Source organism: Canis lupus, chromosome 10 (genome assembly GCF_011100685.1).
Source record: "Canis lupus familiaris isolate Mischka breed German Shepherd chromosome 10, alternate assembly UU_Cfam_GSD_1.0, whole genome shotgun sequence".
Taxonomy (NCBI): Eukaryota; Metazoa; Chordata; class Mammalia; order Carnivora; family Canidae; genus Canis; species Canis lupus.
The window spans coordinates 24,400,129-24,422,650 of NC_049231.1; the positions used below are offsets into that span (position 1 = coordinate 24,400,129).

At 60.6% G+C, this 22,522-nt stretch overlaps 2 protein-coding genes and 1 non-coding gene across 6 annotated transcripts in view; 1 reads left to right on the top strand and 2 right to left on the bottom strand.

Annotated features, from left to right (window-relative positions):
* The first annotated feature begins 45 nt into the window (after positions 1-45).
* On the top strand, positions 46-5,931 carry SHISA8 (shisa family member 8). The gene is made up of 6 exons (XM_038551565.1): positions 46-481; positions 714-1,046; positions 1,195-1,696; positions 4,214-4,344; positions 5,119-5,262; positions 5,528-5,931. The coding sequence occupies exons 1-6, from the start codon at positions 46-48 to the stop codon at positions 5,929-5,931; spliced, it is 1,950 nt and encodes a 649-aa protein (XP_038407493.1).
* A 3,236-nt stretch (positions 5,932-9,167) lies between these two features.
* SREBF2 (sterol regulatory element binding transcription factor 2) overlaps positions 9,168-22,522 on the bottom strand; it is an 80,659-nt gene continuing 67,304 nt past the window's right edge. For all 4 annotated transcript variants that reach the window (XM_038550387.1, XM_038550386.1, XM_038550388.1 and 1 more), the window contains 8 exons: positions 21,204-21,372; positions 19,605-19,722; positions 18,685-18,794; positions 16,996-17,128; positions 14,296-14,464; positions 11,972-12,157; positions 10,628-10,739; positions 9,168-10,142 (listed from right to left, as the gene is read on the bottom strand). In XM_038550387.1, the coding sequence (XP_038406315.1) occupies positions 9,922-10,142; positions 10,628-10,739; positions 11,972-12,157; positions 14,296-14,464; positions 16,996-17,128; positions 18,685-18,794; positions 19,605-19,722; positions 21,204-21,372 (1,218 nt within the window). In that variant the 3' untranslated portion in view covers positions 9,168-9,921. The remainder of the gene's footprint in view (positions 10,143-10,627; positions 10,740-11,971; positions 12,158-14,295; positions 14,465-16,995; positions 17,129-18,684; positions 18,795-19,604; positions 19,723-21,203; positions 21,373-22,522) is intronic.
* Positions 13,858-13,918, bottom strand: MIR33A (microRNA mir-33a). The gene has a single exon (NR_049219.1). It is a non-coding gene; the product is annotated as a microRNA mir-33a (primary transcript).

The following is a 22,522-nucleotide window of genomic DNA, read 5'->3' on the forward strand; positions in this document are numbered from 1 at the left end:
GAGAGGGGACCCGAGCGTCCTGGGGGGCGGGGCGAGGGTCGGCGGATGGCCCCGCCCCCTGGCCCGGCCCCGCCCCCTCGCCCCAGTCCGGGTCCAGCCGGATCTCCTCCCCCTACGCCTGGGGTAGCGAGGACCCCCCGGGAGGACGCGGCCCAGGCCATGCCCATCGCCGCAGAAGTGGGGACACCTCAGGGCCCCAGGCCGGGGTCCACGGGCTTCTGGGACCCGGGCGCGCGCCTCGGGGCTAACGCAGCGCTCGGGGCGGCGCGGAGACGGCCGGCGCTTGGCCTCCGGCAGCGGCTCCGCGCGCGGGTCTCCTTCCCATTTGAGAGGCGGGAAAATCGAGGCGCAGAGAGGCCGAAGGGCCTGCCACCTGTCCCGCTTCTGTGTCGGCCAGAACTGACGGAGAGGACGGGAGGGGGCAGGGCGGGGGGCGGCAGCGACCCTCCGGGGCCTCGCGGTGCCCGGAGTCCCCGCACCTGTAAGGCAGAGGCGCACTCGCGCCCGCCTGTGTCCGAAGTCACAGCCCTGAGAGCCGGGGCCCGAAGGCCCTGGGGCTCCCCGTTTGAGGGGTGGCTTGGGGAGGCCTTCGGAGAGGGTCCCCGGCGGGGCGCCCCCTCCCTCCCCTGGCGGCGGCCGCGCTCCTCCCCCGGCCCTGCCTCCCGCCCGCCCGCCCTCCTCCCCCCGCTCCCTCCCTCCCCCGCCCGCCCGAGCCGCGCGGAGCCCCAGCCGCAGCCAGAGCGCGGGCAGCGCCGAGCGGGCGCGGGAAGGCAGCGGTGTCGGGCGGCCCGCCGCCCCCGCTAGGCCCGGGCCACGCACACCCGCCGGCCGGGGAGAGGCCGGGGGGCGCGCGGGCGAGGACTGGCCGCCCGGCCCGGGGCGTCCCGGGGTGAGGACGGCCGGCTGGGGTCCGAGGCAGCGCCGGCGGAGGACGCGCCCCCCGGAGGTGCGGCCCCGCGAGCCTCGGGCCGGGCTCCCCACCGCCCGCCCTGCGGCCCGGGAGGAGGGCGACGGCCGAGGAGGCGTGCGCGGGGCCGGCGCGGTCGGTGGGGGCTGGCGGGGCCGGCGCGGAGGCCGGGCGGCGGGGAGCCGCGGCGCGCAGCCATGCGCGGGGCGCTGTAGCCGAAGGCGCGGGCCCGATGGAGCGGGCCGGGGCGCCGGGGCTGCGCGGCGGCGGCGGCGGCGGGGGGGGCGGGGGCGGGGGCGGGGGCGGCCCGCCGGGGCTCCGGCTCGCGCTCGGGCTGGCGCTGCTGCTGGCGCGGCCGCCGTCGGGCCGCGCGGGGGCCCCCGAGGCGCAGGAGCCCGCGGCGCCCGCCACGGCGGCCCCGGCCGGGGGCGACCGCTGCCGCGGCTACTACGACGTGATGGGCCAGTGGGACCCGCCCTTCAACTGCAGCTCGGGCGCCTACAGCTTCTGCTGCGGCACGTGCGGCTACCGCTTCTGCTGCCACGACGGGCCGCGGCGCCTCGACCAGAGCCGCTGCTCCAACTACGACACGCCGGCCTGGGTGCAGACGGGCCGGCCACCCGCGCGCGCCCGCGACGCCACCGCGCCCCGGGACCCGGGCCGCGAGCGCAGCCACACGGCCGTCTACGCGGTGTGCGGCGTCGCTGCGCTGCTCGTGCTGGCCGGCATCGGGGCGCGCCTGGGCCTGGAGAGGGCGCACAGCCCGCGCGCGCGGCGCACGGTGACCAGGTGAGCGCGCCGGCCGGGCCGGGCCGGGCCGGGCCGGGATCCCCCCCACCCCGCCGCCTGGACAGCCCTCCCCGGCCCGTGGGCGCCCCCCTCGCCATCCTTCATCCTCCCCCGCCCCGCCCCGCCCCGTCCGCGAACTCTGGTCCTGTCCGCAGCCCCCTCCTGGTTTTTCCTTCCCATCTCTGTCTCCAGGCCCGTTACTCCCCCCACCCCCACTTCGTGGAGGGAGACAGCTGATACCGTCTCCCCTTGACCTTCCGGAGGGAGCTGGGTGCTGAGCCGCCCTCCCCCGCGGCTCCCTCCTCCTCCGGAGTGGGCGGGAGGGCACAGAGGCCGCACCCAGGAAAGGTCGGAGCCCACTAGCGGGGGGTGGGGGCGTGCGCTGATGTAGTGTTGGGCGTCTTGGGCCCCAGAGTAGGGTAGAGGAGGGAAGGGGCTTTTTCTGTAGCTCCCCTCCTGCTTCTTTCCCCACTTCCCTTCCACCCCATCCCCATAGCTGTGACTCAGGCCTGACCTTCTTTCCCTGGGGATAAGGCCTCCCCCACACGCCCCATTCAATACACCCCCCCATTCCAGGCAAGGGACAGGGTCTCTCCCTGTGTAGGAAGGCACTGGAAATGTGGGGGACACAGATTCATTGTTGCCGAGGCCAGGTGCTAGCTGAGCCTGAGCTTTGTGTTAAGTGGGGTCTTAGCTAGAATGACGACTCTGGGATCCTGTGTCCTCACCCTGGAACTCTCACCCACACCCCCACACTCATGCCCACATGCTTTGGGGCCTGTGCCTTCCTCACTTACCCAGGTCTGTGCTCCCTGGGGTGTGGGACAGGCTGGTTTTTAGAGGTGACAATGATAGAGAGAAGCCCCCATGCCTGGGTGGGCCTGCGTAGGCCAGGTATGGATGCTTCCGCCTCCTAGTCTTCAGGGGCACAGGATGAGGGTTTCCTTGGCTCCGCGCAGCACCCCCGTCTCCCAGACCACTTAACTTACTGTGTCCCGGCAGCCACAAGGTGGAACTGGGATTGGACCCCTGACCTCAGCCACTGTGCTGCTGCCTTGGCGATGTGGAGGCTCTGGTCCTGAGCCCTGGGTGCTGTGGGGGCAGGTCCTGAGCTTGAGTCCTTCATGTCCGGCAAAGAGAAGACAGGACATGTCCTTGACTAGAGTGAGGGCAGCAGGAGCTGAGAGCCGTGATGGTGTAGAGGGGGCGGCCGGGGCAGCCTAGCTGATACATTCACCTAGGGCCCTCTTCATCTGCAAGGGACGGGGAAGCAGGTCTGGTGATGCTTCTGGAAGAGCTGGCCCACCCATGATGTGCTGTGTGGCCTAGGCCAGTCCCTTCCTCTGTCTGGGCTTCAGCTCCCACATGCCCTCTTTTTTTTCTCCTCTGGGGAGATCTGAAGCCCCACTTAGGCTCATGTGTGGGTGTGTGCTGAACCCCTGTTCTCACTCTGTTGAGATGATGGTCAGCTCCCCAAGCTCACAGGGCTTGGAGGGGAGCTGGATCTGTCCCTTGAGAAGTTTGTGCAGAGGCATGAAAATTACTCAGGTGTTCGGGATCGATGGCAGAGGAGCGCAGAGCTGAGAACACAGGGGCGGGCAGCGGAGGGCTGGGGACCAGAGGTGCAGCTCGGGCAGGTGTGTGTGTGTGTGGGGGGGGGACACACGACTTCCCGACCCTGCCACATTGCAGCCAAACTGCACCTACCCCAGAGGGTCCCCGTGCTTCCTCCTGCTTCAGCCACTGAGGCCCCAGCCCCCTGAAGGAGGGAGGATCAAACTGCCCCAGAAGAAAATCAGAGATTCTGGGCACCAAAGGCAGCTGGGCGGAAAGGCTGGGACTGGCTGTCATCAGGGAAGGCTCAGTCAGACGCTGTCACACCTGGGTGGGGCTGGGTGTCCCGGTACCCAGGAGGCTACCCAGGAGGCGGCTGCCCAAGGTCACGTAGTCTTTGGTGCTGGGCTGCCAAGGCGGGATCTCCTGGCTCCTCCCTCCTTTCTCGTCTGTCTGTCCTCCCCTCTGCGACCATGTGGCAGCTTTGTGCCAGCGGAAGCCTCTGCTGCAGGAAGGGAGTTAGGTAGGCAGGTAAAGAAGGCTTCCTGGAAGAGGAGGGACTCTGGTGGGGTGTGAATGAGTAGGAGTTTTGTGGAAGGAGATGGAGGAAGGTCGTCGGCACAGAAAACAGCAGAAGCAAGGAGCCTGAGACGCTTGCAGAGCTCTCACTGGGAGAGGAGGCTCAACTCAGAAGGTCTTAGGGATTCTGAAGAGTCTTTGAAAAACAAGGTAGCCCAGGTGACAGGGGACCCATAGCATTTCCTGACCTGCTCTGGAAGTGGCCATGTTGGGGAAAGGAGATGTGGAAACCTGATGTGTAAGATCAACTGCAGGGCAGAGAGGAGGCCCAGGGAGGTTGAAAGAGTGACGGAGCGGTGGTGGCCGGCATTAGCTAGGCCGAGGGCGGGCCAGTGGGGAAGCAGGAGGTTGGGAGGACTGCCTCTCATCACTCTTTCCCCACAGGACACTCACAGAACTTCTAAAGCAGCCGGACTCCCAGGAGCCACTGCCTCCACCTCTGGGCCCACCTCTGGGTAGCTGTGTCCAGGTGCAGATGAGTGATGGCCCCCCCCGGGGCTCCCCCAACCACACAGGTGTGTAAGCGGGCACAGCGGCCTATGTCGGCCTATGTCACGGGCCTCCCTTGTCTTGCTGTGGGCCCGAGACCAGGGGAAGTGGGGCGCTGAGGGGCAAGAGGCTCTTGGCTGTTTCGAAATTTTAAGGAGCTGCCTGCCTCTGCAGGTGTGTGAGTGTGGGTGGGGCAAGCTGGTCAGCTCCCCGTGGTAAAGAGGGACCCTCCAAGGTGTCCTGCAACTTCCAGGCACAGGGATGCGGTGAGGAAGGAAGGTTCCAGGTTCAGGGATCCTTGGCTCAGGCTGTGGTTCTAGGCCTTGGCTCAGCAGTGCCCTGGGGGCTGCCTGGCACCAGCCTGTGGATTCCATGGGGTCTTTTTAAACTCCAGGCTGGAGTCTCCCTCTTGGCCTCTTGCTGGTGAGGCAGGCTTCACAGCAACTTCCCCTCCTCTCCCCTCTGCGGGTTGGAATTCTCAAACCTTAACTGTCTCCTGAGAAGCAGGTCCTGGGACTCCGTGCCTGGCCCAAGCTGGACAGGCTGGGAGCCATCCCTTAGGCTAGCAGCCACTCAGGGCTGGCTGCTATTATTCAGGTTATTCTGAGCCAGGCAGGCCCTGCCCCAGGCCCTGGAGAGTCTGTCAAGAAGGTGGTTTGGGCTCCCTCTCCTCCAAGCAGCCCTCCCACAGGCTCTCCTTGAAGTGCCGGTGGGGAGAGGACAGTGAAGAGGTGGTGGTGCAGGTGGAGAGTGTCCGCGGGTCTGCAGGCCGGGTCTCATTTCCCCTTCCCCTGCTCCAGACAGGAAGCGCCCCAACAACATGCCCCTGGGGTCAGCGACCCCCGGCCCCCAGCGTGGCCCCAGGCTGCAGGGCGGGGGCAGCATGACGCTGCAGCCCTATGCCAAGTATGCCACCCTCAAGGCCGCAGCGCTCAAGGTCGCAGGTGAGTGGCCAGAGAGCCCCGTGCCCCGAGGGGAGTGGGGAGCGCCGCACCCAGAATATCCAAGCTCCTAGGTTACAGGGCTCGGGGTCCCGATTCCAGTTCCACAGCTCCCACCCTTGTGGGCCAGCGCTCCGGCCAACTTCTGTGTCGTGCCTATGCAGCCAGTGGCACACCGGTCCCAGCCTGGCTGTCAGAGCCCAGGCCCTGCCCCCGCCCCCCGCCCCCGGGCCTGACCTCGCTCCCCGCGCCCTCACTGTCCCCGCAGAAGCCACCCCACAGGACTTCTACCAGCGTTTCCCCACGGCGGAAGCTGCCCCGCTGACCCTCCCGGCGCGGGCCCCGCGGCCCCGCGAGGACTTGCCTGCGCTGCTCGACGCCTGCCCCTGGGCCCCGCCGGGCTACGCGCCCCCCGCCGGCCTTGCCCCGTCGGGCCACTACAAGGCCTGGGTCGTCGGCCGCCAGCCCCGGCCCACCCCCCGTGGCCACCCGGCGGCTCAGGCCTCCCAGGCCTCCCCGGGGCCCCAGAGGCCCGGCCACGCGCCCCGGCGCCAGTTCAGCGTGGAGAAGCTGCCTGAAGCCTTCAGCCCGCAGCCCCCTGCCCTTTATGGCAGCGCCGGCCGCGGGCCCCGGCACCTGAGCACTAACAGCAAAGCCGAGGTCACCGTGTGAAGACGGGGCGCCGGTGCTTCTGGGGGCCCTCGCCTGCCTGGGGGGGCGCGGGCCGTGGAAGGCCAGCCTGCCCTTATGCCTGCCCCAGTGTACTGGGGCCTGGGAGCCTGCAGAGCTAAGGGGCCCACTGGGGAAGGCCAGGGGTTCCGATCTCCGGCCCTCGCCCGGGTTCCTCATGTAAATAAAGCCTTTTGTGGGGCTCCCATCCCTGAGAATAAAGGAGCCCTGGCTTGGCCCTGAGAGGCACTGATGGTGGAGGCGTTGGTCATTGACTGGACAGACGGCAGTATGGGCAGAGGGCACAGCATGTGCAAGAGCAAAGGACTGCTCCTGAGAGCTGCCAGGCAGGTGTCCTGGGAGCCGGGGAGAAGTGGCTGGAGAGGGTAGTCAGGGTCGATTGCCAAGCTTAATGTCCCACACCAGTGGGAGCCATGGGAGAGGGGGCAGTTGGGAGGCCCCCTGGGAGGGTCTGTGCCCCTTACCGGAGATGAGCCCCCTCCAGCCAGTCACTCTACATCTTGAGTTGGTTGAGCCCGGCTCATCCTCATTGACATAATCTGGCCCTGAGCCGGCACCTGGCTTGCAGGCCACTTGGCCAGCTTGGTCCAGGGCCGCCCCCCTAATGGGTGTGGGCGGTGGGCCAAGTGGACAGCTGGTGCTCAGGATGGGGGAGCCTCCTCCCAGTAGCTGCTCTGGGAGCAAAGAGAATGGGGATGCTGGACACGGAGCCTTGGCAGTGCCCCACTGGGGGTGCTCGCACATGCTCGGCACTGCCAGTGCTCCCCCTCCCCGCCAGGCCGGCTCCGGGTACCTAGCTGTGTCTCAGGGCATTGCCAGCAGCCTGGGTGTATTGAGTTTCTTTATGCCAGGGACAGTTGGGGAGGTTGAGGTCTGGGTTATGCCCTTCACTGTGTGGCATCAACGAAGCCGCCCAGTTGGCCCTCAGTTTCCCTCCCGTGTGCCCTGGGCATGGTATATACTGTTTTACTAACCGCAGCCACCATCTGTTGCTGCTTTCATTTAATTCTTACAAAAGCCCGGTGGGTGTGTTCCTTTACAGATGAGGAAATTGAGGTTTAGAGACCTAAGTAACTTACCAAGGTCACCCAGGTGATTAACTTAGGACTCTTCTGTCTTCTGTGACTGAATCGATGCATGGCAGGCAGGGCGGTCTGGGGACAGGAAAGGTAGTATGAAGGCATGTGCCGGGGGGTGGGGTGGTGGTGGTGCTCCTGAGGCACATGCAGTCTCAGACCCTCCTCCTGCCCGCAGGGCTGCCCTGAGGCCCCCCCACCCCCAGCTCTTCACCTGGAGGAGGGCCCGCCTCACTATCTCTTCTGGCTTTTGAGGAATCCAAGGCTCAGAAACCTCAGGACAGGAAAGAGCCAAGAGTCCACAGTCCCACCTGCAGCGAGGGCTCCTAGGGCTTGTAGGGGAGACAGTCCTCGCACCCTCAACTGGGGGTGAGGTGCCCCCGGGGCCTATCCTGCAGCTGTGTAGAGAGCCAGGGGAGGAGGGTGGGCGCTGAGTCACCGAGCCTGCAGACTCCTAAAAGGATCAGATTCCTGGGCACATGGGCCACCCACAGCTACCCACCCTGGTGACAAAGGCCCGAACTGGGCTTTGCTGGGAGGTGGGTGCAACCCCTGCTCATTTTCAGTCCCAAGGACCCTAGGTCTCCATCCCAAGGGGCACGAAGCTGAGGCTATGGGTAGGGCCTGGGCTGGACCTGCTGTAGCTGGGCCTCCTGGCTGCTCTGGCCCTTGGGGCAGTGGAGCTGCTGGGACCGCCCTCCTGTGACGGGGGCGGCTCATTTCTCAGCCAGGTCCGGTCGCAGACTTTGCCCTCCTTGACCCTGGCCCATCCCCAGTCACTTGTCTCCTCTTCCAGCCCGCTGCTCCTCGAGGTCTTACCCCTCGTCACTCACAAGGTACGGAGCTGTAAACCGGTACTTTGTGTGTCGTACCACTGACCCTGGCCAACAGGCATGTGGGGACTCAAAGGCAGAGACTGTCATCCCTGTTGTGCACACATGGCAAGAGGCTGAGGTGATGTCTCTCTGGGTGACCCAGCTAGGATGTGACTTGCAGGCCCGGGAGGGGACACTAGGGGGCAGCCCACCCAGGAGGGGAGGGATTTATCCTGGAGGCGGAAAACACGCCCGGGCTTAGCACCCAGAGTCCGAAACCACCGCAGCCATGAGCAGCCGGCTGTGTCCTGGACAGTGACCTCTGACCCCAGCAGCTCCTCCGGCTGCACTTTTATCCCAGACCCCGTCCCAGCCCTGCACTGTTGGGAAAGGGCCGCGTGAAGCCTTCCAGGGGCCTCTCAGCAGAGGGAGGGCATCCTCCGTCCCGGACCCACCAGAAGCCCAGCCACGCAGCCACCTGGCTGGTCATGACAGCAGTCACGCTACAGACCCTCACACGCCTCATGCTGGGTGGTACCAATCTGTGTTTATTGAATCACCTACATCCAGGACACAGTGAATGATTCCATATCAAGGAAGCCATAGGTGTATCCCCGTCAGTGAAAGACCACCCCCTCCCGCCCCTAAACACTAATGAGAAAAGGCACGGTATATACACATGACACAAGGGCTGGCTCACCCGGCGGGCACAGGCCACAAATTAGTGTGTGGGGGGATGGGGAGCAGGGAAAGACGGGTTCAGTCCAAGCTGAGCCACCTCAGCCCACACTTGGCGTCAGGGCAGCCCCTGCCATGTGCAACCCCCAGTCCATGCGGGGCGGGGGGGGGGGGGGGGGGGGGGGGGGGGGGGGCGGGAGGAGAGGCCCTGCCCTCTCTCTACCCCCACCCAGCCTGAGGTGGGAGGCGCACAGGCGGCCCCTCTCCGCCTCCCAGCAGGCTCTGGGGTCTCAGGCAGTCCTTGGGTCCTGGTAGAAACAGCCTCGGGGGAGGCACCAAGCCAGGGATCCAAAAAAGGGGATGCACTCTTCCTCCCAGGACCCCTAGGAAGGTAGAGAGCCTCATCACTAGCGTCCACCTCGCGGAGGGCCCTGTCCCTGGGGAGGGACTGGGGGTTGGTCCCGGCCACCCCCGCTTATTTTCAGGTCATGAATTAGGGATAAAAATCGGCCGTGGAGGTAGGAATTGGGGTGGGAGGGCCTCTGGTCCTCAGTCCTGATGGGTGGCTCCGTCTCTCCCAGCCCCCCGGGGCCTACCCTGAGCTTGGGCTGCCATCCCAGGGGGCGGGCAGTGGGAAGGAACAGGACAATTAAATACGATACCATTTATTTTTTAAAAAAATTAAAAAATAATGCCAACATTATTTCATCCAAGCCCAGGCCTGCCCCCTCCCGCCGCTCACTTGCCTCCCCAGGGCTGGGCTCCCCTCCTTCCCCCGCTGTCCTGTGTAATGAGGAGAAAACAATGAACTGGCTTTGTCAGGCACAGGGGAGGGGACACAGACCCAAGGAGAGAAATAAAGATGCCACAGCAGCTCAGCCCTGCATCACGGCAAACCCAAGCACATGGATATAAAAACATCTGTATAAAAAGGGGGAAGGGGCGAGGGGGCACCGAGCCGTGGGTGAAGCACTCTAGTGCCCAGGGGCCTCCGTCCCCCACAGGGAAAGCCTGATAAAAAACAAGGAAGCAGGAGAGAGGTGTTCAGAGAGAGAGAAGCTGGGGAGGGTGGCGGGCTGGGGGCAGGGGGCCAAGCAGCTTGGGAGCCCGCCTGCTCTCCCGTCAGGGAACTCAGCTCCTGCCTCCACCCTGGCTCTCTTCTCCCAGACCCACGGGGCCCTGGACCACAGGCACCTTCCCGCAGCAGCTTTGGGGCTCTGCCCAGGGGCCTGCCAGGCTCCGGTGGTCCAAGGGCCTCGGCAGGTGACAGCTCCGAAGACAAGGCTCAGCCCACCCCTCCCAGAGCGAGCAGGGAGAGAGAGACCGCTGGACAGGGAGGAGGGAGAGACTCAGAAGGAGGAGGGAGAGGGAGGCGGGGCGCTGAGGGGACAGCGCCCGGGGGGTCAGGAGGCGGCGATGGCCGTGCCGCCCCCCAACTTGACAATCATCTGCTGGCAGTCGTTGCAGGAGCGTCGGTCACCCGCCTTCTCCAGGGTGCGGGCCGCCTCAGCCAGCAGCACCGCCCGCTGGCCGGGGGAGGACAGGAAGGACAGGGGAAGGTGGCGGCAGGCCAGCAGGATGGCGGTGGCCCGCTCTCGCTGTCCGGGCCAGGTGTCCACCTCTCCTGTGGGAGTGAGCAGAGACGGACAGGAACCACTCACCCAGAGCCCTCCGTGATGCAGGCGCTGCTGCAAGGGCTTGCTGTGGGCTCGCTTATTTAACCTCGGCCCACTCAGGACGGTAGGCTCTGGTGCTCCCCTGGCTCCCGGAAGACAGGATGTGTGCGTGGCTAGCACCCCACATGGTGTGGCTCCAGGGCCCCGCACTGGGACAGTGTCTCCAGCCCTCCTGTCCCCACTCTTGAGGCTGGAGCCACAACCCGACCAAACTCCGGCCCCACAGGTTCGGGATCCTTCCCAGCAGCCCACGGAACCAGGCCTCAGCTGCTTCCATTCTCACACCACCTCTGAGACTCTGTAGGTGAGGACGTTCCCTGGGGCTCTGCCAAGGTAAGTGCTGGGCTGGGGCCCCACTTCCTCCCTCCCCTTCCTCCCTCCCCCACCAGGCCTAGAGCTGGGGCACAGGCACACTCACCGAAGGCACACTCACCGTGCTTGGTGCTCTGAGCAGTCCGCCGGCGCAGACTATGCTCCAGTAGCTGGTGGGTGCGGGTGGGGCTGGCTCCTGCCATCAGGCGCACAGTGGCTTCATGCAGGAACACCTGGGGGGTGCAGAGGGGGCCGCCTGTTTGTTCCCCCTTAGGTGCCTCTCTCTCGGCATCTTGTCTGCCACCCCCCATGGCCCTTCCCTCCACACCCCCTGCCCGGCTCTCCCCTGGGAAGTAACCACTGTCCTCACTCTGCCCTCCGATCCAAGCCAGACCCCTGGAGGAGCAGCAGGGAGACTGAGTCAAAAAAGAAGCAAAGGAACTGCTCCCCTCTCCTGGAGACAAAGAGCACTGACATGCCCCCCGGGGTCAGAGGACCAGAGGCCTGGGTGCAGCCTCAAGTCCTGGAGGGGGTGGGGGGGGGTCGGCTGGAGGAGAGGGAGAGCTGGGCTGGCACCAGGGAGTTTCCTTCAGAAAGCGAGGCCTGAAGAAGGTTTCCAGGTGAAAGTGCCGCTCTTCTGTGAACACAAGTCATTGGGGAACGGGAGGCAAGGCCTAGATCTGTAATTCTCTAACATCTCAAGGCTCCTCCCTACCTTCATGTCTCCATCTGTGGGGAGGGTCTGGGGTGCTACCCAGGAAGGCCATGGAGGGGGGGTGGAGGGGGGAGCCGCTAAAGAGATCAGCAGTGGGGGAGGTAGGACGGCAATGGTGCTTCACGAGGAGGAGGCCTTTGATGGCCCCTGAGCAGATCAGAGGCCCCTGAAACTTGGGGCGCACTTCCTCTTCTCCCCAGCGAGGGTTGGGTCAGTGCTGACTATGGATGTCTGCCCACTGTCTGCCCTGGCTCACCCCACACAGTGGCCAGTGCAACCCTGAGTGGGCCTGATGAGCAGCCTTGCTTTCTCAGGCCCTTCCTATCTCACTGATGCTTTTGGCGTTTTCACTTGAATTTTTAGAAAATAATTCAGGCAAGAATATGTTGAGTACATTACTCTAATTAGCAATAAAAATAAAACACACAAAAAAAGTATTTGGGTCCAATAAGCCCAATTATACAGCTACCCTCGGAGACTTCTCAGATCCCGTGGCCACCACCAAGGGGGTGCTGCGTGCAGCCAGGAGGCAGAACCAAAGCCCCCAGTGGCTCAGAAAAGAATTAGATGAAGTTGTAGGGTGATTTTCTCACTCTGATACCAGTTAGAAAAACCAGAGTAGAGCCTCGTCCGTGCCCTTCCCACCCATGCCAGTGTTTGACCTCGGAGGGCCAAGGCTGCGGCCCCACACTGGGCCCCCCGGGTTCCAGGGCCTCTGCCTGCCTTCCCCTGGCGGCCGGTGCGCCTCACCTTGCGGTATGCTGGGCGGAAGCCGTGAGCCAGCCTGCGTAGGCTGCCCAGGTCCCGCTGGAAGCCAGCCAGTTCAGCACCTGATGCGTGGTACGTCTCGCCCAGAGCCTGGCTGGCGCCTGCCTGCTTTTGCCAAAGTGCTGTCCTCAGTGACAGTAGCAGGTCACAGGTCAGGAGCTGGACCACCTGTGTGATGAGCCACAAGGGAGAAGGGTGACCGGCCCGTTGCTGGGACAGGCCCCGCCCAGCCCGCCACTCAGCAGCTCCGGGAGGAAGTGGAGTGTCCCCGAGGAGTAGCAGCCTGGAAGACACTCTGCAGAGAACAGCTGATGGGCGAACTCGAGTCACGGCACCTAGTCCTTCTCGTGGCCCCGGGTGGGAGATCTGTTCTTCCCATTCTGTGGATGAGGAAGTGAGGCCCAGAGAGGGGCAGTAGCTTGTGTGTGGGATACACACGGGGCAGGGCCAGGAAATAAATCTGACAGGATCTGACAGGAAGGCTGGGGTTCCTCCCACCTCGCAGGAGCATCCCATGGCTGGCCTGGAGGCTGAGATACACAAAAGGTGCCACGGCCCTGCCAGTACAACAAGTAGGATCAAAGGGCCTGAAATGGCAGCATAGCCAGGGGATGGAGGAGGGGAAGGAGGAGCGGCTCACTCCAACAGAAGGCAGCAAGGCTTAGCCCAGGTGGTCCCTGCAGCTGGGGAAACAGGAGCCCAAGAAGGCGGAACCACGGAGCCATGGAATGCTTGGGTTTGGACCCACTGACCTAAACCAATTGTGGTTTTGCCACTGACCAGCACACGACTGAAGCTCTCAGTCTCCTCATCCACAACATGGCACCACAGGCTGTTGTGTTACAAGAGAGCACTGTTGTGGGTACCATGCCCAGCCTTGGGAAGTACTGTAAATGCCAGCTGCTATTGGGCACGGATGCCACAGGTGTGGGGCACGGTAGAGAGATCCTCTTGTCTGCACGACACCCACGAGGCTGGGCTGCCTGCCTGCCTGGCTCCCACCAGCACCAGGGTGAGGAGACAGCCCAGTCCTTTTGGAGAGGGGTCACATGTGGACTCCCCCAGGACCTTCCTCTTCTTCTTTTTTTTTTTTTTTTTTAAGGACCTTCCTCTTCTTGCCCCTTCACCAGGGCACTGGACCCACCCTGGACCCTGCTTCATGTCCGCTCAGTGCCCCTGACCCTTTGCCACACTGTTTTCTGGCTGATGACAGCCTCAAGGGGACACAGGTAAGGCTTTCCTCTTCAAACAAAACCTGACATTTCTAAGAGGTGAGTGTTGGGGGAGCACCTCTGGGCAGGGGTGGCAGCCTGGGTTGGATTCTGTCCTTTGAGAGATGCCATGATCCAGGGGGTCTCTTTCTTCCCGGCCCATTCTCCCATAAAGAACCACCACCCGAGGGTGCTACGGCCTCTCTCATGTTCCCCAAACTCAGCTGAGACTACCCGGTTCCCTCACGAAGACAAACTCTACAGGAGACCAGCAGAGGACAGGTGCAATGTGAGATGTGGCTCTTCCACGGGCCTGTGCTCTTGGGCCCTCTCTGCACGTTGCCTGTCCTGCAGGGCGGGCCCGCTTCCTGGGTTCACCCCAGTATCTGAGACCACTGACCACCTCTAGCCATAAATGCCAGGCTGGCCACTCGGGACCAAACCTCGGTGAGTCTCAGAGTCTGACCATAGCTCGCCCCTCCCTCTATGGAGTAAAACCATGCCCCTCCTGAGGGAGCAGGTGACGTTTTGCTTTTAGTTGTGTGCATTCCTTCCCTCCCCTCTCCCAGGATGGCCATGCCTCGGGGTCCAACACTGACAGCAGTGCCCTCTAACAAGGCATAGGGAGAAGTCTCTCGAGGGCCAGGCAGGCCTCCATGATGCACTGTGGAAACATTGCACGGGTACCGCCAGAACATGCAATGCAACTACAATGCACCACAGCTGCCCGCTAGGAGGTGCCCGTCTGGCCACGGAGTGTCCGGGGTGGTCAGTCAGCTCAGGCTGCGTGTGTGGCAGGTAGGCGCCCATTCGCAGGCTGGCCCTCAGCAGCCTGGGGGAGTTGTGCAAGTGGCCTGGAGTAAACGCAGAGCCCTGGCCAGCAAGATCTGGGACCCAGCAAACTCAGCAAAAGTGCAGGTGAAAACATGCTTGCCTGAAGGACTCAAAGGGGCCCCGACTGAGCCAAGAGGCTATGTTTGGGGGAAAGGGACAGGTGGCTGGTTTGTCTCCTACGTAGCCCCACACACTGGGTCCGAGTGCTCTTACCCACCACAGCTAAGCACCTCCCCGAGGCACCAGACAAGCCCCACTCACGTGGTTGAGGGTGAGGTCGCAGGTGGCCCCGCTAACGTTGAGGCTGCTCCACAGGTGGCCGCTGGCCCTCTCACAGTGGCAGAAGGAACTCTGCTGCCCATCCGCCTTCCCCAAGAGTGAGGTGTGCATGGCTCTGCAGGTGTGGAAGACGGCCTTCACCAGGGGGCTCCTGGCCAGTGAGAGGGAGGCAAGAGGCAAGAGGTCAGTGAGCATCACCGGGGTAGCACGAGGAGGAGCCTGAGCTGGTGACACGTGGGCCTGTCCACTCCAATGCTGCCATGATGACCCCAGATCCGAAATACCAGCCCTGGATGAGGACGGGCACCTCCTTCATCCAAGGAATGCTGGCAGAGCCCAGGCCTGGCGATGCAGCGGTGAACAACCCAAGTCCCTGCCTGCGGGCACGCACTCTAGCACAGGAGTCAGGTAATAAATGCACTGGACACTGAAGATGGGACGCCAGGTGGTGTAAGCGCCAGGAAGGAAAGTCAGGCAGAGGAAGGAAGAGGCATCTTATAAAGGATGGTGGTCAAGGATGTCCTCTCTGGAAAAGTGATTTTAGCGGAGACCTTAACAAACAGAGGAGTGAGCTGTGTGGCTTTCTAGGGAGGATTCCGGGCAGAGGAGCAACAGGTGCAAAAGCCCCGAGTCTCTGACACACCGGAGAATATCCGGGGGCCAGCGTGGCTGGAGGGGAGGAAACAAGGAGAGCAGAAGGAGGGCAGGCCCTTCTCAGCCCAGCCGTGGCCCTGTTCCCCACTCCCACCCCCACCTCTGCCTGCTACAGGATGTGGGCATGCGGAGCTCACCTCCTTCCCTTTCACATTCCTGTGCCTCTGTTGGCGTGGATGCAGGGGCGTGCCCGTTCTCACCAGCCTGTCTCCTGAAACTTAGTCCTCCTGCTGTGCCCCTGGGCTGCCTTCTCCTGTCCTGCCCCCTATTAGCCTCCTCTGGGTGCCCACTGAGTCAGGCCCTTCGTACCCACCTCCGGTTCCCCTGACACCAACTTGTGGTTGATGGGCCTCCCTCCCTCTGGCCCAGACACCTCCCGGGGAAGAGAGGCGCCGGCTGCCTCACGGAAGTCACGGCTGGCCTGGCAAAGGCAATCGCACCAGGTGCCCACAGGAGAAGAGCCTGTGCAGGTCTGGCCACTATCTACCCGCTCCTGGCTGTAATTTGCTCGTGTTCCCTGCTGCCTCTCAGAGCCTAGAACCCAGCTGGCACTGAGGGGGCCCTCAGTTAAGCATCCACCAAATAAATGATGGAATCATGGAAGAGGTCCAGGAGGCCCGGAAACAGGGCATGTGGCCAAGAGGAAAGGATCAGAGACTTGGGCTCAACCACCAGGACTGTCACTAAGGAGCCATCTAACCGTCAAACAATCTATAAAGTGGCCAGAGTCCCACTTGCTGCCACCTCTGGGGGCATAAAGTATTGACTCCATGATTTGCACCTGCTGAGGGGCCATCCCCTCAGAAGCTGGGTGTTCAACTCTCTAGAGAAACTAGTGTCTTTTCATAGAGCAGACTGGGGAGAGGCTGGGGAGGGTGGGGGTGGGGTCCCACAGCATCATTATCCCTAAGGACCCCAGGGTGACTGAATTCTGGGTGAGGCATGTCTGCTGAGGGTCTTAGCTTGATGCCAGGGCTCTGCTGCTCACATGAGGGGATTTTGGACAATTTCCTGCCATGTCCTCAGACACACTGGCTGGGAGACAACACACACAGGGTAGGGTGCAAGGTAGGTGCTGACAGATCGGGGTGCCGACAACAGGTTACTTAAGTGAAATGGGGGTGTCAGACCTATCTTAGAGAATCTTTTTTTTTTTTTTTTAAGATTTTATTTATTTATTCATAGAGACACAGGCAGAGAGAGAAGCAGGCTCCATGCAGGGAGCCCGACGTGGGACTCAGTAACAGGTCTCCAGGATCACACCCCGGGCTGCAGGTGGCGCTAAACCGCTGTGCCACCAGGGCTGCCCTACCTTAGAGAATCTGCCTAGACATTCTTTTCTCAGCTCTTTCCTGCTCTCCTGGTTAATAGTCTGCTTGACAGGAAATGTTCCAGCCTTGGCTCAGAGGACAGGACCTGCTGGAGCATTTTACTATTTCTCTGGGGTTGCAGAAGATGTTAGGGACACTCAGTCAGAAACAGCCAGTGTCAGCAGGCGGTGCCAAAGGCATCCAAGAGGCAGGCGTGAGTCTCCCAGGAGGAAGGTCAAAAGCTCTCCAGTCATGCCTTGTGCTACAGGCCCAAGGCCCTTTGAGTGATGGCTAAGGTGGGTAGAAGGAAAATGGGTCCAGTGCTGGCCACAAGAGAGGGATCCTCGGGGCCCCTCACAGCCCGTGCTGGCTGGGAGCCACCTTCCATGAGCTTCCAAGGATGCCAGGAGCCACACTGCCCTCCCTCTAGCTTGTGGCTCCACAGACAATGGGGGAGGTGGCCCTGGAATCAGTAGATAGCTGCAAGGACAGCACAGGCACGGACGGGGTGCTTGCCAAGCTTGGTGTCTCCATGCCGCCCTCTTCCGCTGGCTCTCTCCTTCCATCTATCATGTAGTCCCTGGGCTGCCTGACCTTTCACTCCAACGACCACTCAGACTTGCCTGTTCCTGCTAACACAGAACAGTGGGCCTGGCACCCCTGGCTTTAGGGAATCCCCTGGAAAGAAGCAAGTAAGTCGTCAAGAAGGCTTACGTACTCTGTTACTTCCAGGGCTTTGGGGACACGCTCTACTTCGGTAAAATGAGTGCGTACAGCTGCGTCGTCTCCCTGGAGCCAGCTGATGGCCACAGTGATGGCGGATGTCCACCACCGACAGATGACATCTGGACCTAGGAGGGAATAGTACCAAACATTACTCTAGCACCATAGACCTCCGGCACTCAGCCTGGCTGCCTGCGCCGTGTGCACGAGCCATCACTACCATCTGGTAATGGGCTGGGGACCTTTGGGTTGCCCTCTCATGCAATTCTGGTGGGACACGAGTCAGTACCATCTTTTGGAAAGTGTTTGGCAATCTGTATGGAGAGCCTTAAAGATGCTCACTCCTATTAATCTAGTAATCCCATTTTGGGCAAGCTATCACAAAAAATTGGCCTAAATAGAGAAAAAAAGTAGAATAAAGATGTTTACTATAGTATAATTTTTTAAAAAAGATTTTATTTCTTCATGAGAGACACAGAGAGAGAGGGGCATAGACAGACACAGAGGGAGAAGCAGGCTCCATGCAGGGAGCCCGATGTGCGACTCGACCACGGGACCATGCGACCATGCCCTGAGCCAAAGGCAGATGACGCCCAACTACCGAGCCACCCAGGCATCCCTGTAGTATAATTTTTAAAAAAGATTTGAGAGAGAGAGAGAGAGAGAGAGAAAGCACATATGCACACGAACAGGGAGGAGGGGCAGAGGGAGAGAGAGAATCAAGCAGATTCCTCTCCCAGCAATCTCACCACCCTGAGATCATGACCTGAGCCAAAATCAAGAGTCAGATGCTCAACCAACTGAGCCACCCAGGTGCCCCTGTAGTGTACTTTTTCAGTAAAATGCTGGAAACCTGAATCTCTAAGAGTCATGAAAAACGGGGCTTCTCAAGTGTTTGCAGTAAGAAGCTCTTGTTAGAATCTTTAGTGTTTCCCTATCAGAGGCTCAGTTTTCTCAGCTGCAGGACGACGGTGCTAGTGGTCTCACAAAGCCAGGGGTGGGTGGTGGGTGGGGGGCGGAAGTGTTAAGTAAGATAAAAGGTGGAAGAGCCTTGCTTCTTTAAAGCTAGGCCATCCGGTTAGGGATCATGATGGGGCAGCTCCTTTTTTCTGAAATCCTTTCCTCCCTGGGGAGAATGGCCAGGAGAGAGCTTGACAGCCTCTGTCTCCCAGCAGCCTCGAAACAGCTGCTAGGCCATCATCCTGATGGCAGTCGAGAGATGGAAACAAAGAATGTCCTGGTGCCAATTCAGTCAGTGGCTTGCACCAGCTCAACCAATGGGTAGCTGCAGAGCAGTACAGATACCTGGATCAAAAAGTCTCTTCAGCAGACAGCGTCAGACCCAAAAGCAGCCCTGGGACCACTGTGCATCAGAGAGTGAGCCGCCACTACTTGGACCACTTGCTGCCCAGTCTGGGTGTTTGGGAAGATGTCTGCCCCACTCGGCTAGGGCCCGGGAAATATATTCACTGTTCACCGTCATACTTTGAGGAGAATCATTATTTCCTATCTCCAGAATCCCACCTAGCAGGGTAACTATGGGTGGGGGCTACGTGTGGGCCACAGACCAGGGAAGAGTCTCCGGTGCATACTCATCACTGCCCTGGAGCCCCTGGGACAAAGGGGCTGTGAGGAGTGAATTAAGCAACATGAGGCCCGCAGAGCCACCCTGTAGGGTGCTTACCAAGGGCCGACTTGAGCACGGAGCTGCTGGAGAAGGGCGGGGTCACAATCCCCACAGAGTCCACAAAAGAATTCAGTAATTTCAGGTACTCCAGAGCATTAGAGAATTCGCTAGAGAGAAAAGAAATGGCTTTACTGTATATTGGGATGTACAGAAGGCCCACCCTTGTGGCTGGCACCTGTGCCCCAGTTCTGAAAGCCAGTGGCCATTGTGGCCCCTTACCCAGCCCACACCAAGCACACCCTGAGCCCTGCCCCCAATGCCAGTCAGTCTCCACAGGCCTTCTTTGCCTGTCCCTGGGTCGCTCCTGATGCTCCAGCCTTTCTCTTTCTGACTCCTCCCCTCAAGGCCTAATTCAAACATCATCTCCTCCCACAAAGCTGCTGATGTCACAGGACAGAACTGCCCTCCCTGCCCTGCTCACGTGCACTCTGGGCAGGACCTGGGCTTTGTAGGGCAGTGACCCTGGCACCTGTCTGCCCTAAAGGTCTTGTTACTCTGAGGAGGAAAGACCATGCTCAATTGCTGTGTAAGAGAAAGAAACTGCTTGGCACACTGCGTCCCCCAGACGGCTGCCTTTTGCTCAGCCTTCCACATTCTACTCCTATGCCCCCTACAGGCCACCCCTCCCCACCCCAAAAAGCAGAGCAACCTAGCCACATCTCTGATCTGCTCCAAGAACTGCCTCTGCTTGGTGGAGGTATGGGGAAAGGAGGAGGGGAAAAGCAGCACACTTGGCGTGAGAGAGCAAAGAGGTCAGGTCAGAGCTCACTTGGGACTCTCACAGGGCTCCCAGGTTTGAGAAAAAAAGACCAAGGAATCATTCCATTTCCCTGCAGACCCTGCACAAAGGCTTGTTTCCTGCCAGGTGTGTGAGCCTGGCAGATGACCAAGGCAGGGGCGCATCCGGGGAACGTTACCAGCTCTCTTCTTCCTGGTCTCCAGCCTTCTTCTTGGCCTGAGGCTTCACCAGTGATTCAACTGCTCGCTCCAGTAGGTTCTTGCAGAAGGCCTGGTGGACCTGTGCGATGGGGTCAGCTGAAGAAGAGGGGAAAAGCCAAAAGGGTCAGCTGGTCTTATCGTGAGCCCATTTTGTCTTTGCAGAGAAATAAAGGGTGGGGAGAGGGACCTGAGGAACAGCTCTCCTCTCTGAATGAGGATCAAAGCCCCTTCTCAACCAAAGTCTGGAACCACCCTGTTAGGTGGCCGGAAGGTGGTGGAGAGGTGTGTGGTGCTGTCTCCTGGCATAGTACTTAGTACTTCAAGGTTGGGGCTGCAAGCCTCATCAGTAAACAGAAAATGGGAGGGACAGTCAGCCAAGGAGAACAAGGATGTGGCCACTGCCTTGACATGACACAGAAGACCTGTTTTCCAGACCTCTGTGGCCAGCGATGGTCTGCAGTGCTTGCAACAGCTGTCATTACCAAGTCCCCAATGGCAGGCCTGAAGCAGGGTGGCAGCAGCCCCTTCCTTCCCCTCACACGTGTAGATGTGGGGGCCTCCATCTGACAAGGATGGGGAGGCAGGGCACATTCTGGGCAATGAGGCCTAGAAAGAGCCTGTGCGAGGCGAGAAGGCCTGTGAAGTCTGAAGTGTAGACAAAGCAGACTGTGGGGATGGAGTTGAGACTAAGTATTGCTTTCACTTTTATCCTTTCTTTTTATGTCATGCACCATTCTTATATTGAGCAAAAAGTTATCATTAAAAAAAGGGGGTAGGGATCCCTGGGTGGCGCAGCGGTTTGGCGCCTGCCTTTGGCCCAGGGCACGATCCTGGAGACCTGGGATCGAATCCCACATCGGGCTCCTGGTGCATGGAGCCTGCTTCTCCCTCTGCCTGTGTCTCTGCCTTTCTCTCTCTCTCTCTCTCTCTGTGACTATCATAAATAAATAAGTTGAAAAAAAAAATTAAAAATATATATAAAAAAAAAGAAATTTAAAAAAAAAAGGGGGGGGGTAGCAGAGGCTCACACACAGACCATACCTGCAGAACATGCCTCACTCTCCCCAGGCTCCCACTTTAGAGCACGCGGGGAGCAGAAAGCCACTGGCTGCTCAAGTCTGAGAGTGGGACAAGTCGCCTCCAATCACTGTCAAACGCCAGGGACTGCAAGCCAGTGTCTCCTCTGCTGCCTGGAGCCCTGTCGCCACCACCACTGAGCACTTGATGACCGCTTGTCATCTACTGCTCTCTAACTGCTCCTTATACACATCTGCTTTCCAGGGGGCCCAGAAGGCGGGAGCCAGCGAATAGTAACTCCACACATCCTTCCTGTGTGTCTCCAAAGCAGCCAGAACGAGGGCAAGAACAGGGTGGGGAGGTATGGACCACAGGCTTTGAATGTCAGAGACAGGCAAGCTGCATACCGAGCCTAGCTAACCAGGCTTGTGGCGTCCCCGAGCTTTGGGGAAAACAAGACTGAGACCACCTGTGTCCCCATGTGTTTGGAGCACAGTCCCCCTGAAGTACTGGTGGCTCTCGTGGCTGCTGCCAATCCCCAGTGGCTGCAGAATTCTCACCTGGGTTCCTCTGAGCACAGTAGAGACTCTCCTTGGCAGCTGACTTCACCGACCAGCTCCGCTCCATGAAAAACTTCTGGCCCAGGGGGTGGCACAGCCAGCGCAGTGAGTCAGGGACGGCGCTGCGCTCCGGGCCACACAGGCTCTGGGCTCTACTGAGGAAGTAGCTCTGTGGACAGACAAGGACCAGGGGTGATTTCAGGGTGGCAGAATGCTGGCTGCAGCCACCCTGGGGTCATCAGAAAGCATGACGATGGTGGAAATAGGCTGGGGAAAGAGCAGCGGGAGGGGCGGGAACCCCACCCCCATCCCCGGGAGTAAACGCCACCAGTGAAACTAGAGCAAGTGGCTCTAGTAGAGCCTGCCGGGCACGGTGACCAGGCACAGCCTGCAGCAGGAGGGATGGACAGGGTTTCAGGGTACCTGTGGGGACCTGTGGCACCCTGCCCTGCTCCGTCTGCCTCACCCCTCCTGGAATCTCCCTCTGGCCCTGCTGGCATTCAACCTGCAGGGATCGGGAGGGGGTGGATCGTGGGGGAGAGGTCACAGGGGCCCCCCAGCTGCATTTCCACCTGCAGCCCTGTGAGGGCCTGTGTCCCAGCCAGGTGGCCCCTTGGATCCTGGGGCTTTTCCTTCTCTGTCCTTTCTATTACTTATCTCTTAGGATATTTTTAGGCAAAACTGTGTTCTGCTTTGACTGATTTTTCATCTCTTTTAGTTCTGAGTATGAAGAGTATAGAAAAGGCACACAGCAAGTGGCTAGTGTTATTTATGTCACAGTTACACTGGAAGGCACCAAAGTGAAGGGTAGCAGCCCCGAGGCTTGTCTAAGGACCCAAGCAGGCATGTATGCATATGATGATGTCTCCCCCCCACCCCCAGAACTGCCCCTGAAGGGCTTTATTTAACCCCCTAAAGGGACCACCACATCGTCCCTAGACGATTCCTGGATGTGAACACCAGCATGAGAGGGAAGGCCAGGAAAGACTTTGAGAGCCTCTTCGCTGGGCAGCTCGAAGCCAGTGCCCTCATCTTCCAGGATCCTCCTCTACCTGCAGGTAAGAGGCTCCCAGGAAGAACTGCAGACACGCTGTCTCTCCATGTTTTCAGAAATCCTGTCAATTACTGAGTGAGGATATTGTTACTCTAAAACCCATGATTTCCAACCCATAAAACTGCTCAATGCAGGCTCATCTGAATGAGGAGCTGAGCAGAGAAGGATGGGAGGGAGGGAGGCAGAAGTACAACCCCCAGGGCTCAGGAAGCCCAGAGGGGCCACTGGGACATGCTCTCGGCCTTCGGCCTTCGCACTTCCTCCC

Bases quoted from the DNA above. Each gene is read 5' to 3' on its own strand.
- SHISA8 (XM_038551565.1), top strand. From the start codon at position 46: ATGGCCCCGCCCCCTGGCCCGGCCCCGCCCCCTCGCCCCAGTCCGGGT. The intron at 1,697-4,213 runs GTGAGCGCGCCG...CTTTCCCCACAG, and splicing joins GCGCGGCGCACGGTGACCAG to GACACTCACAGAACTTCTAA. The intron at 4,345-5,118 runs GTGTGTAAGCGG...CCCCTGCTCCAG, and splicing joins GGGCTCCCCCAACCACACAG to ACAGGAAGCGCCCCAACAAC.